Below are 17,552 nucleotides of genomic sequence, written 5' to 3'. Positions count from 1 at the left end.
AACATTTTATGTCATTTGTGGCAAGAAGAAACGTCTTAATGACCAGTTTCCATGGTGCTGCCGTCACGTTTATGGTGTAACCAAAGCATTCTGCATGTATGTAAATGGTATGTTTCTACCATTTTGCAGACAGAAAATATAAATCAGTTACATCAGGCAGCACAGTCTTGGTCTTCATTCCTTTACATCTGTGGTCCAAACCTTGAGAAATCCCCTGAGAGTGTTCTCACTGTGTTTACACTGTTTATAGACTATGGCACCATGCTTTTGCATATTCAAAATGAGAAATATGCATACAGAGTCAGACGTATATATGGTGTTGTCTTAGCACCATGTAATTACATAGGAACCTAAACTGAAAGTTGTTGTTGTGAGTTCAAACGGTGTACTTTTCCTCTCCTTGCCTCTGTGCTTTGTGGTAGTGGGTGTAGCTGCCATACAGGTCATTGAACACCTCTCTGACTCCCATCTGCAGCCCGGCCGTCAGAAACTTGATATCCTGCTCCACACACAGGTCCAGGATCTGATAGATCCCCTCAGTTAGATGCTGCTTAATGTCCGGCCGCAGAGTAACCTGGAGATGTCAACAAGAGAGAGGTTATGAAAAGGAATAAAAGCTCAGGAGAAGAACAGGAATCTGAAATATGGCAAAAGGAAATCAGAAAATTCACATTATGTTTGTCAAATCTTTGTTTTACTAGTCGATACATCCTCTCACCAACTCCCTCTCTCTCTCTCTCACACACATATACAGCAGGGAAAATAAGTATTGAACGTGTCAACCTTTTTCTCAGAAAATATATATTTCTATATATATTTCTAATAGAGCTATTGACATGAGATTTTCACCTGATGTTGGAGACAACCAAAGTAATGCACACATAGAAAGAAATCCAAACGTTTATGTCTATAAATTAAGTTATGTGTAACGTTCTGTGCAAAGTAATATCAGCTGGTTTAGTCCAAACTGACGCCTTTGAAAAGGTTTCTCATCACCAACAAGAGGCATCTCATGATGGGGAAAAGCAAAGAGCTCTCCCCAGACCTTCAGAAACCTATGTTGCAGAACATACTGATGGCATCGGTTACAGACGTGTCTGAATGCACCGTTTTATCCGTTAGAGCCGTTATCCGGAACTAAAAAGAACAACATTTCACCATAAACTGGCCACGACCTTGTGCTCCTCGCAAGATTTCTGACAGAGTAAAAGAAAACTAAGAAGAGTCGTCCAAGAGCCCAGGACCACTGACAGGGAGCTTTAGACAGACCTGGAATCAGCAGATACAGTTGTAAAAAAAAAACAAAAAAAACAATGAGTAATGCGCTCAACCGCCATGGCATCTATGCATGTTCACCATGCAAGTCTATTGACGCGTTCAATACTTATTTTCCCCGCTGTATGTTCCTCCATTCTCCACAAGTACTGCAACATGATCATCTTTTCATCTTTCTCAGTAAACTAATGTGAAAATCCGTATGTACGTGACAACACGCTACAGCCTGAGGCAAACTGTGAGAAAACATTGTGTGCAGAACATTCAACAGTGTCTGGTTATCCATCCCTGTCACATTACGCCCCCACAGGTAGACAGGCGTTACACCATCACCTGTGGATGTCACACTTTGATGTACACTGTGACAAAGAGGGACAAGATGATGGCTGCTCTCCGCTGGCCACCACACCTCTTAAATAATTAGATAGAGAAACTCACTCACCTAATTACAGGCTTCACATTATGAACAGGCCTATTATGGGGTTTTTTTTGTTGCAAAGAGCAGTTTCCAAGCGAATGTCATGTGGAGCAGCAGTGGACAGTAATTACAGTTAGTGGTGCACTGATTGTCCTCATGGCTGGGTCTGGATTCAGTGAAAGAGAAGAGGAAGAGAAGAGGAGGAGCCGAGTCGCAGCAGGCAAAGTTATGTTCATGTCTGTGGTTCACGTCTGTGGCTGAGGTCATGCCGGCACTTTGTGGCCTCTGGAGAGTGATGAGGCGCTGCTCTCTCTCACATCCAGTCTTTGCACTAAAGCTTTTTATTCTTACACAAAACATGCCGTTGAATGCTGCTTTGCAAAAGTGCACGTGTTAAATGTTGGTTGTACATCAAACCATCTGTCGTGTAACTTCACTTCTGTCGATCTGTGGATTGAAGGTGAATCTACTCGGCTAACTTGGATAGTACAACATATACTCGCTGGTTTAGATGTTTTCTAACTGAAGGTTTTCTCACCATCTGCATCTAGACTTGTGATATGCATTTGATTTGAATGAAATAAGGATATTCAAATGAAGTTCACCTCAAAAGTGAAGTGTGTATATTTTGCACCTCAAAGTTTACAACTCTGCATATAACAAAAAAAAGTTGAATGAAGTCGTTTGTGACTGACAGCGGTTGTTTTACTAGAACTTTATATCCTGTTCCCCATCTCTATTAGAGGCTACAATCAAATTATACTTGTAAAACATACCAGAATCTTTGAGTCATCAAGGTGCACCATGGGTAATATGGTAATATGGATAATGTGGGTTATAACGGCACCAGATGCTGACAAGGAAGGTGAATGTTTGTAATAAAAGCAACAATTTGGTCCTGCTGCATTGATTTTAATGCCCATTTCTTTTTTTTTAAAGAGGAACTATGCAGGATCTTTTCCTTAACTATGCTACATTTTGCCTTAATTAAACAGCTTCAAAGTAACTGTGATGGTTAAATTACTTGTTACAGGGCAAATAGAGGCTCTCTGCCTTCCACATAGCTCCTCTTGGTCGAAAACCAACCTTGCAAGATCTGCAATGTAACAGAAGCACAGAGCCCTAATTTACTCATCTAAGTTCAATTTGTTTATATAAGTTTAAAGAAAAATAATGTTAGGACATGCCCAAATGCCCGAACTCAACCTGCATAATAATCCAGCTTTTCTAACTGCAGCTCTACTAATGACACCTGGCTGCTGCTTGGAAAGTTCAGTTTGGGCTGAGAGGCATTAGAAGCAGCTCTGACACAGAGGCGGCTAAATTACCTCTGACTTGCAAAAAAGGTCCATCTCTTTGAAATGCCCGACTAAGAGCACAACATAAATCCAATTCTAGGATTATTAGACGACTCACGCAGAGCTCAAGGAATCCCAAACACCTATTTTGCATCATTTCTGCTTGCCAGTCTGTCTGTGTGTGTGTCCGTCCCTCGGCCTCTGTCTGTCTGTCTGTCTGTCTGTCTGGACGGGGACTTTCATGTCTCCCTCTCTCGATGTGTAACTCCGCTGGAAACTGCTGAGTCAGCCTGGCGTCATGTTAAATACAGTCTGGTAGAAGAGAGGAGCCGTGCTCTCCAACCAGACGTGACTCACTGCTCTGAGGGAACATCCAGCCTAAAGCTTCATTCCAGCACATTGACTTACAGTAATCCTGGACCTGTTCACTGAGATTTGTGAACATTTACAATCTGGCCAATGGAAATACTTCACATCTCTGCTCTGAGCGTCGGCGTCCGTCCCCCTCCCTGTCCCCCTCCCTGTCCCCCTCCCCGTCCCCCTCCCTGTCCCCCTCCCCGTCCCCCTCTCCGTCACTCTGCCCAGCTCAATCTCTCCAGCTCAGCACGCACCACCAGACAAACAGGCCTGGATCAAAGGATCAGCTGAGATCCTGCGGCCTCATTCATACATGTCGTGTGTGTGCGTGTGTGTGTGTGTGTGTGTGTGTGTCAGTGTCACAGCTGTAAAAAATCACAGAGTAAAGCAGATGTGCTTGAATGAGGAACTGAGCTGACTATGACTGTATGCAATTGTGCGTCTGTGTGTGTTTGCTGGCATTTTCCAATGTTAATTCTGGCAAAAAGGACACAGTGAGCATTCAAAGTGTGTGTGTGTGTGTGTGTGTGTGTGTCTGTGTGTGTCTGTGTGTGCGTACCTTCTGCAGCTCTGTGACGTACTGAGCCACGATGAAGGCTGACAGCGTGGTGAAGCTCTCAGCTGTAGCAGCGATGTGAGAGTACATCCTCTCTACCAGTCTGGAGCACTGGAGATACACGTCACAACCTGGACCATAAAAAAAGAAGAAAGGAGCAGTTTTACCTCGTCTAAGTTTACTGTGGAAAAGTTTGGAAACTTCTCCTCGCTGCCCAGGAGTCTGCTTCACTTCCACTACCTGCTGTGCAAACGGCCCCAGTTTCAGTAAGAGTTAAATGTGTTTTTAAGCCTAAATAATAAATGACACATGAATTCAACTATGGCAGCAACTGAACTCCAATTCAAAAGTTAAAGATACCTCTACAACGTGCAGTGCTTACTGCTTACACAGCACTCCTGTTGACGTGCAAAGAATAGTTACTATGGTGACTAGGCAGAGGTTTCTACAACAGATGTCAGTTCTTACGTAACTGTGGGTCCAGAGTAAAAAATTAGTCAAGACTATCAAAGTCCCGCGCCTTCATTTTCCACTATTTCTGGAAGCTGCTGCTGCTGCAGAGTGAATATCAGACTTGGTCCCTGTCAGTAACAGTAACAGGTAAAGAGTAGAAAGATGAATCTACGTCTCAAAATTCAATACAGTTCAATACAATTTGTCACCAAGCTGCCATCCAACTCTTTGTTGCACTTCAAAGACAGGAGTGCGTCAAAGAACAATCAACACCTGGGCAGAGCCGAGTATCATATTCATTCATTCATTAACAACTCTGTGAGCATGTTGGGAATATTAGACGAATGGGATTTATTCCATCAGGGAGCGAGGCCTTTTATAAACGCTCTTATTAACTTTCTCTACCTTGAGCGTTTCATTACACACTTTTCCAATGAAACTGCTCCACTGCCGGCTTAAACTCTACAATTATTCACCAAGTCAAAGTCTTAAACATTTTCCTCTCCGAGCCCGTTGCTGTTACCTGTGTCACTGTCTCCTCTCTGACGACCCTCCTGCATGATGGAGGCCACCAGACGGTAGAAGACGTTTAAAAAGGACGGAGCTGCGTTCAGCATCACCTGGACACACACACACACACACACACACACACACACACACACACACAGTAGATGAGTAAGTAAATAGGGCTCAAACATCTGAGACAACTGCTCCATTTTGCATGTTGGATTGTCATAACACTGCTGTCAGTGAAACTTTAAGCGCTGCTCAAAGACATAAAGAGCACTTTGTTCAGGTTTGAAACCCTCTGTGTTCAGCAAAGTGGGGAGGCTGCACCGTGAACTGCGGCCTATTCACAGCTCTGACACAGCAGATTTCCTCATGAGTCCCACTCAACCCAAACCAACTGGTTCCATTAAATAGCAGTTTACACCCTCAGCACTTGTGTAATTAAATGAATCTGGTCGAATTACAGGGGAATGCGTAGAGAGGACACTCAAGACAAGCAGAGCGTTTCCCCTCAATGTGACAGTACAGTCGAAGAACATGCATGAGTCCTGGAGTTAAGTATTTCACTTTACGGAGAGAATTATACAGGCGGTAATGTCCAATAGTGTTTTTCTCTTAAAATGTAAAGAGGAAATGTAAGTTTTTAGACTTTCAGACACTGAACAGAGAACAGTCTTTGGAAATGGCTACAACACAATCCTGCACTATGCATCTATTACATAATTTCCACTGCTCCAGCCATAAACTGAGTTCAGTAAATGACTGAGGTGGAAGTTGGATTCCCAAAAGAGCTACGTATGCATTTCAGTCCATACCCCTCTCCCTCTCTCTCTCTCTCTCTCTCTCTCTCTCTCTCTGCTCGAGGCCTATGCCGGGTAGAGGGAGGGAGGGAGGGAGGGGTGAAGATAGAGAAGGAATATAAAAAAGGAGGGGGATGATGTCACCAGCTCTGGTTGGGGCTCAGTAATGGTTTCCATCGACTTAAACCTGCACCATGCCAACCGCTGCTGCATGCCAGCTCCCACCTCCTCTCTCCCTCCTTCCCTCCTTCCTTTCCTCCCTCCCTCCTCTCTGTCCTATCACACCTCCTCTCTCCATCTCACTCCCTCTTCTTCACTGTCCTTAAACTTTCCTCACATATCACATTCCTATCACATCTTACTCCTTTGTTCTCCATCTCCAGCTTCTTTTTCTCATCTCTTCATCACTGATTTCTTATTTCCCTCTCTTCCTCTATAAATGTAATCTCCTCTCGTTCTTTGTGTCCCCCTCCTCCTCCTCCTCTTCCTCCCTCTCTGCTGGTCTCCTTTACTGCTGTCTTTTGTCCTCACAAACATCTGATACCGGTTAGCTGGCTCTTGCCCCATTTTATTCAATACAGCTGCCCCGCTTCAGTCGCACACTGTCGCACAAAAAACACACAGTCAACATTTGAGAGTTTGAGGACCTAAAAGATTATCACATTAACACCAGTGCAACAAAAGATCACGCGAGAGTTGGAATGTAAATTCCCTTTACAAACATTTACATTTTTTATGCAAACAATAAAAATAAAATCTTTGTTGTGTCTTTTCTTTGTCACATTTTGGTGGGAAATACAAACACTTTGAGTTAGAGCTGAAAAGTGGATGTTATGAGGTTTTCGTGCAGCTGCAGCGCGACTGGTGAGCTGCAATATCCTCTGGTTCAAGTCGACATTCCTCTGGGGCATCGTGTGGATTCAGCAGCACAGTTTAAGGCACATACTGCATTTTCTTTTATGTGTGCATGAGTAGATTTGTGTGTGTGTGTAAAATGTATAACACTAAATGTAGTCCATAATAAGGTCAGTGTACTAATACCTGAGGTTAAGACTTAACACTAATAAATATCATGTTATACAACACCTGAGTAAAGTAAAATTATAATTTCCTACCTACATTCAAAGATAACTGTGTTCTATTTCTATATTTCCTACATACACCTCTTTATGAGAGTAAAATATTATTTGTAAACAGTAAATTATTCTTTATCTAAACAGACGCAGGGTGTTTCCTTCAGCCCTGAGAAGTGTCTGTAGTCATCTTCCCAATCTGCCTACAGTCCCAGAAACCTCCACCATGAAGGGGGTGTTGGACTTTGAGGCAAATCCCAGAGCAGAAAAAGCCTCCATATCACTGGTTAGACCTTGTTAGACCAAGGTAATAAATGAAGAAACTCTAAAATGATCCAAAAAGAAAATTAAAAAAGAAAAAAGAACATGTTCTTAAAAACTACTACAGACCACATGTTGTTATATCACAGATAAAAAGTATTTAATCAAATCTGCCTGCACATCTGTCACATGATGTGTACGCCATGATAATGTAAATGCCATAAATCTGTGGCAAAGTCTCTCTGACCTGTGTGAGATCCTCTACTACACTAATTATAGACTCATGTTCACATGGTATGCATTTTCTTATTATGTGCTACACTTGTTAATTACTGTGCATATGTCTACATTTTATCCGTCTACATCTCTCTCATGTGCTCCGTGCTTTATATTTTCATCTTGTTCTTAAACCAAATCCTATTCCAGGGGGTAAATCAAACCCTGATCTTCATCTAATCTGATATCTTACATCTCTACTGGAGCTAAACTGATAAATTAGCCAGAGTCATGTACTGGCTGATAACATCTTATTGCAGATGTAATGATATCTGTGTGTATTCCAGTGATAAGAAGCAAGAAATTGCAGAAATGCTGAACTAGGTTTGATGCATTTTCAACAGTGTCATATTTTGTCCACCACTGAGAAAGGACAACTTGATTTCCACTATGCAGCTACATCAAAAATTGTTGATTTATGTTGTATTTATGGGTTTTTGTTGAAGATACAAAAAATGTACAATTGTTTGGACATACCTTAAGGTGCTATACTGTGTTGAAATACTTTTTCATTCATCTAATCATGTGCTGCCTCACTCATTCACCGCCTGCCTCTTCATACCTGAGGATGACACTGGATGATGGCGAACAGCGCCTCATGAACAGCCAGGAACGCCGACCGGTAGACGAGTGGGGTGAGGTGGTCGAGGGACACCGCCTGCAGCGCTCCGAGCACCAGGATCACGTGATGAGGGTTGCCGATGAGCCCCTCCCCCTGGCGCAGCAGTGACGTCATTGACGTCACCGTGGGAACGGTAAAGGGGAGGGCCAGAGAGACGTCCTGACCCGATGACCTCACCAAGCCCTGTTCACACGGAGAGATAGCGCACAGCAAGTTAGAGAGGAAAAAAAACAACATTTGGACGACTGCGAGTGCAAGTAGTTGCAGACACGCACAGATGCACACAAAGACACGCCAGGGAAGTAGTTTATACTCCATTAAATGTGAACTTGACACGCCCAGCAGTGCTTTTTACATCGACATTTTGACTTGTCACAGAATGAGCTCCACAGCTGTTACCAATAACATTAATGGCGGCTCTGATCTATTTAAGTGTCCCAGTGAGTTATGACAGTTTGACAATGAGCCACATGAACAAGTCCAGGACCAGGACTCTGACGCAGCAGCCACATGAAATACAGCTCTCATTGATTTTATTATTGATACCTGTGCTTTTCCAACTGCGACACATCACAATATCCTCTGTGAATAGACTAAAACCTCCAATTTCTTTGGATACTACCCTACTTTGCCCATTTTTACCAAAGGCTTTCTGATCAAGAACCCGGAAGTTGACAAAAAATAAATCTATACCTGCTTTTAAAAACATTCATATTTTATAGCTATTAAAATCTGACCATCTTCTCCCACACTGTCTGAAGAGAAGAGTGTGAAAGAAATACATAAAAATGCGAGATTACACAGATGACATATGGACACAGCGATTGTGGGTAATGGAGGAGAGGAGTTAGAGGGACAGCATGGTTAGCGTATTAAAATACTCTGTGCATATTTGCAGGACGGTTTAGCAGATTGCCGTGTGGCCTGATGAAAAACACATTGACCGAAAGGAGCCTCGACGGAGATTACAATGAACAGTCGTTCCAGTGGAAATCAGCATACTGATTGTCATTTGGCTGCTGAGTCACTTCAGACAGCTGTCACACGTGCTGTGCTTCAAACATAGTTGTTACAGATGCCTGAGGAGCATTCGGTAAAATATCCTTTTTATCCTAATGTCAAAGGGCAACCTATACTGATATTTTTATGTTATGTTATTTTATCTATTTATACATCTTCTATTTGCCTACACATGCACATAGTGTATTCTAATGAAACTAGATGTGCTCATTGCTGTTAAGATTTTACTTTGTGAAAAGGGCATTTGGCCGAACCAGCATCACACACCTGCACTCATAAAACACTGATTGTATCCTGTTTGGAAAGCAGCTCCTCCTGCCAGGCTGGCACACAACCTGCACTAGTTTTATTTCTCTTCTCTCTAAGTTTTGTCCCCAGTCCAGGAAGTTTCAAAAGTCGACATGGACATGGTCTGATAGGACTCATTTAACACCACTTACAAAATTACAGGAGAGATAAAATGATCTTAATAATGATTCACAATGTTTTTTCAAGGTGGAGTTGAACATGTGTGCATGTGTCAATAAGTAACATGTGTGCACTGCTCACTAAAGGCTGCTCCATCTTGTGTTCATAAACATGACATTGTTTTGTTTGAATGTATATTTAAGAGTGTGTGTGTTTTTCTCACCACCATAGCAGATATAATATGTGGAGCAATGAGCCACAGGGCTTTAGAGCAGGGTGCAGGTAGCTGACAACGGCACAGCAGCGTAACGATGGTAACTGCAGACAGCACCTCCTGGAGACGAGTGAAAACATTTGAACAAAAACATTTGAAAAAAAAAAATGTTACATAGATTTTTTCTTTTTTAAAATGAGCCACAAAATGTACAGGTAAGCAGGCCTGATGTTGTCCTCTCTCACCCTGTAGTTTCCGGCCCTCAGCTTGCCAGCGTCCAGTCCTTCTCTGATCATCAAGAGCAGCAGGTTGAACTGACCTGTTGTACTTTTCTCCACCAGGTGGCGCAGCAGCTCCTGCACAGCTGGTTCCAGCTCAGTGAGATCATTTGAGGACAGCCAAGAAGCTGTGGACAAAATAATAGTGTTGCATTCAGTATAAAGCAGATTGATATAATTAGAAACCAAGTTAATTAAAAATAGCTAGAAATAAGTGAAATGCTTAAAATGTTTATAATATATTGTGTTGTCATTCTGCACTCACACAGAGATGACTTGGTACTTGTATTTTTTATATATTGTAATATATAGATTAGTTTCTGCTTTTAGAGAAACAGAATTGCATTTGTTTGAGACATGGGCTTCCAATCTAAAACAGCAGGCACAGAATAAATGAGGTGCAATCAATTTCTAAACTAAGTGTGTTGAATAAGCAGAGGAGAGTATCGGCTGATTGCACAGGTGATTGATATGTTTGTTGTTTACTCAACAGTGGTATGCAAAGGTTTGGGCACCCCTGGTGAAAATTTCTGTTAATGTGAACAGTTAAGCAAGTGGAAGATTAAATGATCTCCAAAAGGCATAAAGTTAAACATGAAACCCTCTTATAAACCCGCAACATCAGTGTATTATTTTTGTTTTCTACAATTTTATATTGAACAACAGAAAGCAGCACCCTGCAAGACAATGGGAAACACAGGAGACTTGAGCTCTTGGATAACTTTGACCAAGGTATCAGACAAACTATTTACTATTTACATGCTGTGATGGTTTGGATGGGGGGCTACTATGTAACTACTGTACAGTATGCAGGGTGGCCACTCCCAAAATGATCAGTTTCACTGGTTTTACTATTTATAGGTATGTGTTTGAGTAAAATTAAATTAATTTTTTTTTGTTTTATTCTATCAACTACCGACAACATCTCTCCAAAAATTGAAAAAGAAATATTGTCAACTCGTATCGTAACTCAGGAAGAGTTTATAAATCAGTTTTTGTGGGATAATGTCAATGATTAATCCCAGCAGTGGTTTTTATAATCTTCCTATAAAATCTTCCTATAAAATCAGATGTGATTCATTAAGTAGAATGAGTTGTGTTTGTGTTGGTATTTAAAAAAGAAAAGAAAGGAAAAGAATGACTGTGATACATGTAGAGATGCTTTTAAGAAACATTTGTGAAAGTGGTCTCTTATTTTTTTTCCAGAGCTGTATATTGTTTAAAATGTAAAGGGAATGTGTCATCTGTAACTTGCTTTACTGTTCACATAACAGAAATTTTGACCGGGGGGGCCCAAACGTTTGCTTGATGCCACCGTACTGTATGTCTGTGTACCTGTCAGCAGTCTGTGCACATTCTGTAGTATCTGCATGTACAGCTCGTTCAGCTCCTGTCCACTCTTCTCCTCCTCCTCTCCTCCTCTCGTCCTCTCCACTGCCTTGTAGAAGGTAGACAGGAAGTGGAGAGAGGAAACCAGGAAGTCCATGGGCCGGGGTGCAGAGTTTATTTCTCTGAGGATCTGCTGGCTGAAGCCCTGATACAGGGTCATGTGGTGCAGGGCGAGCGTGGCGCCACCCTCCTCGCTCCGGTCCTCCACGGACATCGAGGACAGTTCACACCGCAGCATGACGGTGACAACTTCTACTACAAAGGCTTGACCGAGGACGCTGGCGGGCTGGACGGCTGCTTCGCTGACCGTCTGGGGCCTCAGCACGGACTCAACAGCCGGTCCCAGCGCAGCGGTCGTTCTTGTGAGCATCTGTGTCAAGATTTGATCGAGCGGTTTGCTCTTCCCCAGGTTAGAGGTCATCGCATGGGCGAAGGAGGAAAGCGACGCCAGCATAAGATGAACGGGCAAAGTGGACGCTCCTGTTTGACTGGAAGCAGCTGCTGCAACGTTTTGCCTGCTTGTTGTCTCCTCACTGGTAAGGAAGGAGACAAACTGGTCCAGGTTGAGTCGAACGCTGCTGTTTCTCGTTACAATCAACTCCACCGAGGACCTGATGAAGCCCTGCACTGCTTTGATTAAATCCAACCAATCGCTGCTGCACGTGGCCTGAAATCTTCCGCCGCTGCTGTGCCAGAGGAGAGACGACACAGCCGCCTGCAGCAGCGTGCCTCCGTGAATGAGCTTCATAACGCTTTTGAAGTTTGAACTCTCCACAAGACAAGTCAGCACCCTGAGCACCTTCGCCAGGAACGCGGCATCGGGGCGATCTACCGCCGCCGTGTCTGACTGACTGGAGGTGGAGGTGAGCATGAAGAAGAGGAGGAGGAAAGTGGAGGCGAGATCGTCTGAGCTCATCCCATCTGGGTGCAGTTTTGTCAAGATTTGGATCAAGTCCACCAGTTCCTTTGTTTGTGTATCAGTCAGTGATACAAACACATCTCCAGTCTTGGAGGATGCCAATATATCCTCAACTATGGTCTCTGTGTTCACAGGTTTTGACAGAGCCTGACTGGCATCATTTCCTCCCTTTTGAAACTTTGAGAGTGTAGCACAGACCTTGGGAGCGTGCGCTGCCGCGAGAACACCGTACATCCTCTGCGTGAGGGAACAAACCGTGGCGGAGAAAAGCGAAGGCAGCTCGGCGAGGATGGGGCTTTGGAGAAGCTGTGAAGATATGAGGGCGACGGAGAGACAGCCGGGCGGACACTCCTTCCCTCCCTCTGTCTGTCTGCTGAGGAGTGAACTGATAAGAGCGTTTCCTATGCAGCCCACATCTTCTTCGCTGAGGTGCGGGGCGATCAAAGGGAGATTGGATGTGACAAGATGGCGGTGAGCTACAAGGTAGGAGCTGGTATTTACGCTGCCTATCTGCCCGTCCCACACCTGCTCTCCATCAAGAGTTTCCTCGAGCTTCAATTCAGCCAGGATGAACTGGGCCGCCCTGTTCAGCAGAGCCGCGGTGCTGGGTTCATGGGGTGAGGTGCTATCTAACAAAACTTTCTTCATTCGCTGTAAAGTGAGGAGTTTGAGTAGTAAACAGCTCATGGGGCTGCGGGAAGTGTCGCCACATACAAGGCTCTCTATGTCGGTGTGAGAAGGAGCTTGGTCTTTAGTCTCGCTTACAGCTGCCGTCTGGGCTGAATCCAGAGATGTGTATTTGCTACAGTGGATATTAAAAAGGGTGTCCACTTCTGACCAGGTGTACCTGAGGAGGAGAGCAGCCTCCTGGGTCTTTTGTTCCCACAATTCTCCTGAGTCTGGGACCTTCTCTAACTCTTTGTGGCCCAAATTTCTGCCTTTCTTTTGTGTCCTTTGTGCTGAATTTACATTAGTTTTTGCAGCCCTCTTTTCTGTTGATACCAGCCTGAGCAAGTCCTTGATCACCTGCTGCATCTCCTTCATCAGGGCTTGACTCTGCCTGACTAAAGGAACAGGAGATGCGTTATCTATAGTCTTCAGACTAAATAAAACGGCATGAAGGAGCTGACTGAGAGAGAAGAGCTTCAGAGATGCATCTCGTCTCGCTTCATCCACCTTAACGTCTCCTTTCTCTTCTTTATCATCTCCATCCGTCTCCATTTCCTCTGCCTCTTGCTCTTCTTTTGCCAGATCAGGAAGGATATATCTCCTGATGCTCTCCAACGCTAATGAGCAGATCTCTAGGCCCTGGGACGGGGGTGTGTCCAGAAGACAGGTCCTGAGGGAGGCGGAGACGCCCTCAGAAAGCAGAGGAGGACGGAGCTCATCCAGGGCCGGCTGACAGATCACAGACAGGAGCTCAGAGAAGAGGCGAGCGAGTTGGCGGAGCTTCGTGTAGGTCTGAAGGAGACTGCACACCAGGAGCTGTGGAAAAGTAAAACATCTACTCAGTCAAAACTTCTCTCTTTTTGATAGATTAGCAATTTAATTCTGTATTCATCTTGGGCTTTAGTATTGAAAACATTTTTTACATGAAATACAAACAAATAAAAGGGTTAGGGTTAGTGTTAGGGATTTATTTATGAAATTCAGACCTGTCTGGCCCGTTGCACTCGTGCCTCCATGCATTCAGAGTTGACCCAGGCTGAAGACAGGAGCTGGTCCAGGTCTGGTTCAAGAATCAGGTGGTTGAGACTCAACAGAGCCTTCAAACAGCGGTACCACGCTGGGATGCTGCAAGACAAACAGAGTTTTAAATTATCTAACCAAGAGGGTGTTTATTTGAAAGAAAAAAAAAATCCTGTTTTTAAAGGGATAGTTCAACATTTTGGCAAATTGGCCCATTGCCATAATCCCTATAGATTTATGAGTAGGTTCGTTACCTTTAATTGTCGGTGCAAGCTATTTTTAGAACGGCGGAGCAGAGTCGCGAGCTGCTCAGAGCTACACTACGGGGGCTCATGGGATTTCTTGGTTTCCCTCATCAAACTCATCAAATACACTATCCAACAAATCCAAAACGCTCTCGTGGACAAGTTGTGACCTGCACATTCACCACGCTATGAGATAATAATGTAATGTTACGAGACAGAGTTGTTTTTGAGGCAAATGCTGAGACTGCTTGCTGAAAAACTGCCCCCGACGAGAACGCGCCATCAGCGGTTTTGCATTAATTTACCTCGAAAACAACTCTGTCTGGTAACGTTCTGTTATTATCTCATAGCGTGGTGAATGTGCAGGTCACAACTTGTCCACCAGAGCGTTTTGGAGTTGATGGATTGTGTATTTGATGAGTTTGATGAGGGAAACCAAGAAATCCCATGAGCCTCTGTAGTGTAGCTCTGAGCAGCTCGCAGCTCTGCTCCGCCATTCTAAAAACATCTTGCACCGACAATTAAAGGTAACGAACCTACTGCTATGACTATAGGGATTATGGCAATGGGCCAATTTGCCAAAATGTTGAACTATCCCTTTAATTATTTTGAGGACAGATGATTAAGAGCACATTTAGAGCAGCACTTTGTTACCTTGGCTGGGCCTGGTTGAAGAGCATTTGCCCCAGGCTTCGGTAAAAGTTGAGCTGCACTTCTCTGTGTCTTATCCTGTCTGCAGCTACATTATAGATATCAGCTGACAGCGCCTGGCTGAGCAGCGACTCCACAGCCAGCAGGGCCAGGCTCCAGCTCTCTGGGGGACAGAGGGAGGCGGGGGGAGACGTCTCCTCCGGGGACACAGAGACTGATTGTTCTTGTTTTGCAGGTGAGAGCGAATTTCCATCAAGACCTAGATCCAACGCCGGGACCAATCTGCTCAGAAAGTAGAAACATAGCATCCTGTGTTCCTCCTCACTCTCTCCTCTTCCTTTTCCATAGCTTTCCAGAAAGAATTTGAACAGCAGGGACAACGTGTTGGACTTCACAGAGTAGAGCAGGGGCGGCTCACAGTAGCCCTGAGAATTCACTTTGGAAAGTAGGGCACTGACCGGCTTCAAGGGCCCTTTTGCCCCCCCTGCACCGCGTTTCCCACAATCCTCTTTAGACGGAAGGAGCTCCTCCTTGTAGGACGTCAGGTGTTCGGAGGGGAAAAGTGCAGACTGGAGGATGGAGTCCACCTTGACACGGATGTCTCTGCACAGCTGCTGGCGGAGACGCAAGCGTGTCTGAGAGGGGACAAGTTCCCCTGAAGTCAGCAGGTGTCGTAGCAGCACTAGCGGCTGGATCAGCTGGTTTGTCACCATTGTGAAGACTCTGTTGGGGTTGGCTTGTTGCCGCTGCACTGACAAATAACACGACAACACCTGGAGCAACACCTCAAACAGATTAGATGAATGTAGCTTTTCATTTGACTTGGAAGAGCTATTATTAGTATCTAGCTCCGGGTCATCTGGGAGAGCGTCCAAAGTGTCCAAGTTAGAAGCCGGTTCATTTTGAAGAGGCTCTGTCATCGCCTCGTCTCGGCCTGAGATGGACTCTGTCGGCAGTGGCTGCTGTAGCTCACAACAGGCCAGAGAGCAGAGCTTGGCCAGTAGATCAACCATGAGTTCATACTTGGTGGTAAAGACGGACGAGAGCACAGGAGAAGAGAGGATGCCCTGACACACGCTTAGTATGGTGGACACACACAGGAGCGACTTGGAGCCGACACGGGCGCACTCCTGGAGGCGGTCAAGCAGCAGCTAGACGGAGAAAGAGGAAAAAGGTGTCAGTGAAACCTTCATATCTCAAAATTGACACAACAGGGCTCCAGACTAACTTTGCACAGTACAGTAAATATTTACATTCCTTTTCATCCATTAAACCTCACACACATTGGCCTGACACCTGTTGCAACAGATTCTTTGAGTCGCCCCTTCCACGTTTCACCAGTGTTAAACTGCAAATTTACTGGTTGTGCATGCGCAAATAGATGAAAGATTTACTTGCACTACTCAAATTTTAGGGGTAAAATGCCCCCATTTAGTTGCAGTCTGAAGTAGGTGGAAGAAGTATTGTGTTTTTATTTTTTCTATTTTGCACCTGTGCCATGTTGAGCCTCAGACTGACGGTCTTGCCCTGCTTCAGGAGCGAGTGGAGTTTGCGGCTGTGGAGCAGGTCATCGAGGTAACACCACAGTCCCTCCAATACATTTTGGGAAAACTCCACCTTCTGGTTGTACCAGCCTGTCAGAGCGTGGGCGCACCAGTCCAGCAACACCTATAGATGGGAGGGGAACCAGCAGACATCATCAATATGCTGCTTTTAACTTCATTCAGTGCAAGCGATCTTTTGTCAACCATCCCAGAATGAAACAATGACAGAATTTATAAACAAAACTTGGGAAGTGACAAAGACGAAACGTTGAAAGTCTCTAAAAGGTAAAATTGGCCACAAATTGACACACTTTAACATAGATTGAGATACAAATCCAAGCCTGTCAAACACCTATAGTAAAAATCTGGAAGAAAATTACAGTGTCTGTCAACTCTGTAGGAATATTCTTCACACACTTAATTCAGGGGGGGAAAGTGTAGTGACAAAGTGACACACAACATCTGCAGATAATGCATAGACAACTAGTGAACGATGACCATAGACAATGGGTCTAAACATGGCACAACAATAGTAACTACAATGCAGACACACTAAAACACACAGCAAGTATCTTCATCATTTTTTTAAAGACACAGCATCTTGTGAGACAACTTCAGCTGTCACCTGTTCCTTGTTGGGCAGGAGACACTGTGAGGAGATCCAGGCAAACCGTGCCAGCTTCAGCTTGTCCTCCCACGATGTCTGAGGACTCCTCAGCTTTAAGTGGATGCCTGAGTAGATGGCAGACATCGCTGCAGCTAAAGATACGGGTTGCACAGGCCTGTGGAGACGGGAAGATAATTTAATTCAGCCTGTTTTGTAGGTAGATTTTGTCTGGAAACTCGTGGTGCTGCTGCTGCGGCTGCTGAGCTTTTAGCCAACACACATTTTCTACGCGAGACTGTTTCACATTTAATGGCTCAGAAAAGACTTGTGTGTGTGAAACTGAGAATAAATTCTTTCCATATTTGAAAACAGCCCCTGTCGGTGTGTTAAAACCGACTTTCTATTCATTTATCTCTGTCAGACTGTGACAAGACTGGCTGTCATGCCTTAACTTAATGCTAACGACTCCTAGCCACGTAGCATGGTTACTGAATGTAAAAACAAACTAAAACTTGAGCTGTAACTCGTCTACATTTGAACAAAACTACCCCCAAAACCATCGACTCTGCTTGTCAAAACAACAGCTATGTATTTGTGTGTGTGTTTACTTACAACACTTACAACTTTCCAGTCCACACGTGTCTCCTGTTTTCAGATTGGGATGAACCTTCAACTTTCACCCTGCTGGC

At 44.3% G+C, this 17,552-nt stretch overlaps 1 protein-coding gene across 1 annotated transcript; it reads right to left on the bottom strand.

Moving 5' to 3' along the window:
• urb2 (URB2 ribosome biogenesis homolog) lies at window positions 1–17,552 on the bottom strand. The gene is made up of 12 exons (XM_085763756.1): window positions 17,485–17,552; window positions 16,882–17,038; window positions 16,204–16,380; window positions 14,716–15,863; window positions 13,783–13,921; window positions 11,155–13,612; window positions 9,787–9,947; window positions 9,551–9,661; window positions 7,840–8,082; window positions 4,881–4,977; window positions 3,908–4,035; window positions 1–574 (listed from the first exon to the last, which is right to left on the bottom strand). Exons 2-12 carry the CDS (start codon window positions 17,005–17,007, stop codon window positions 377–379), a joined length of 4,986 nt encoding a protein of 1,661 aa, XP_085619882.1. The 5' UTR covers window positions 17,008–17,038; window positions 17,485–17,552; the 3' UTR covers window positions 1–376.

Source organism: Trachurus japonicus, chromosome 3 (genome assembly GCF_045865225.1).
Source record: "Trachurus japonicus isolate A0001 chromosome 3, Traja_1.0".
In the NCBI taxonomy this organism is placed as follows: Eukaryota; Metazoa; Chordata; class Actinopteri; order Carangiformes; family Carangidae; genus Trachurus; species Trachurus japonicus.
Note: the sequence above shows the minus strand (reverse complement) of the source record. Positions and strands in the feature narration are given on the sequence as shown.

Coding starts and splice junctions, on each gene's coding strand:
- urb2 (XM_085763756.1), bottom strand. CDS start 17,007: ATGTCTGCCATCTACTCAGGCATCCACTTAAAGCTGAGGAGTCCTCAG. Junction 15,864..16,203: donor TGAGGCTCAACATGGCACAG/GTGCAAAATAGA, acceptor TTCTCCGTCTAG/CTGCTGCTTGACCGCCTCCA. Junction 4,036..4,880: donor GAGAGGAGACAGTGACACAG/GTAACAGCAACG, acceptor TTTATGGTCCAG/GTTGTGACGTGTATCTCCAG.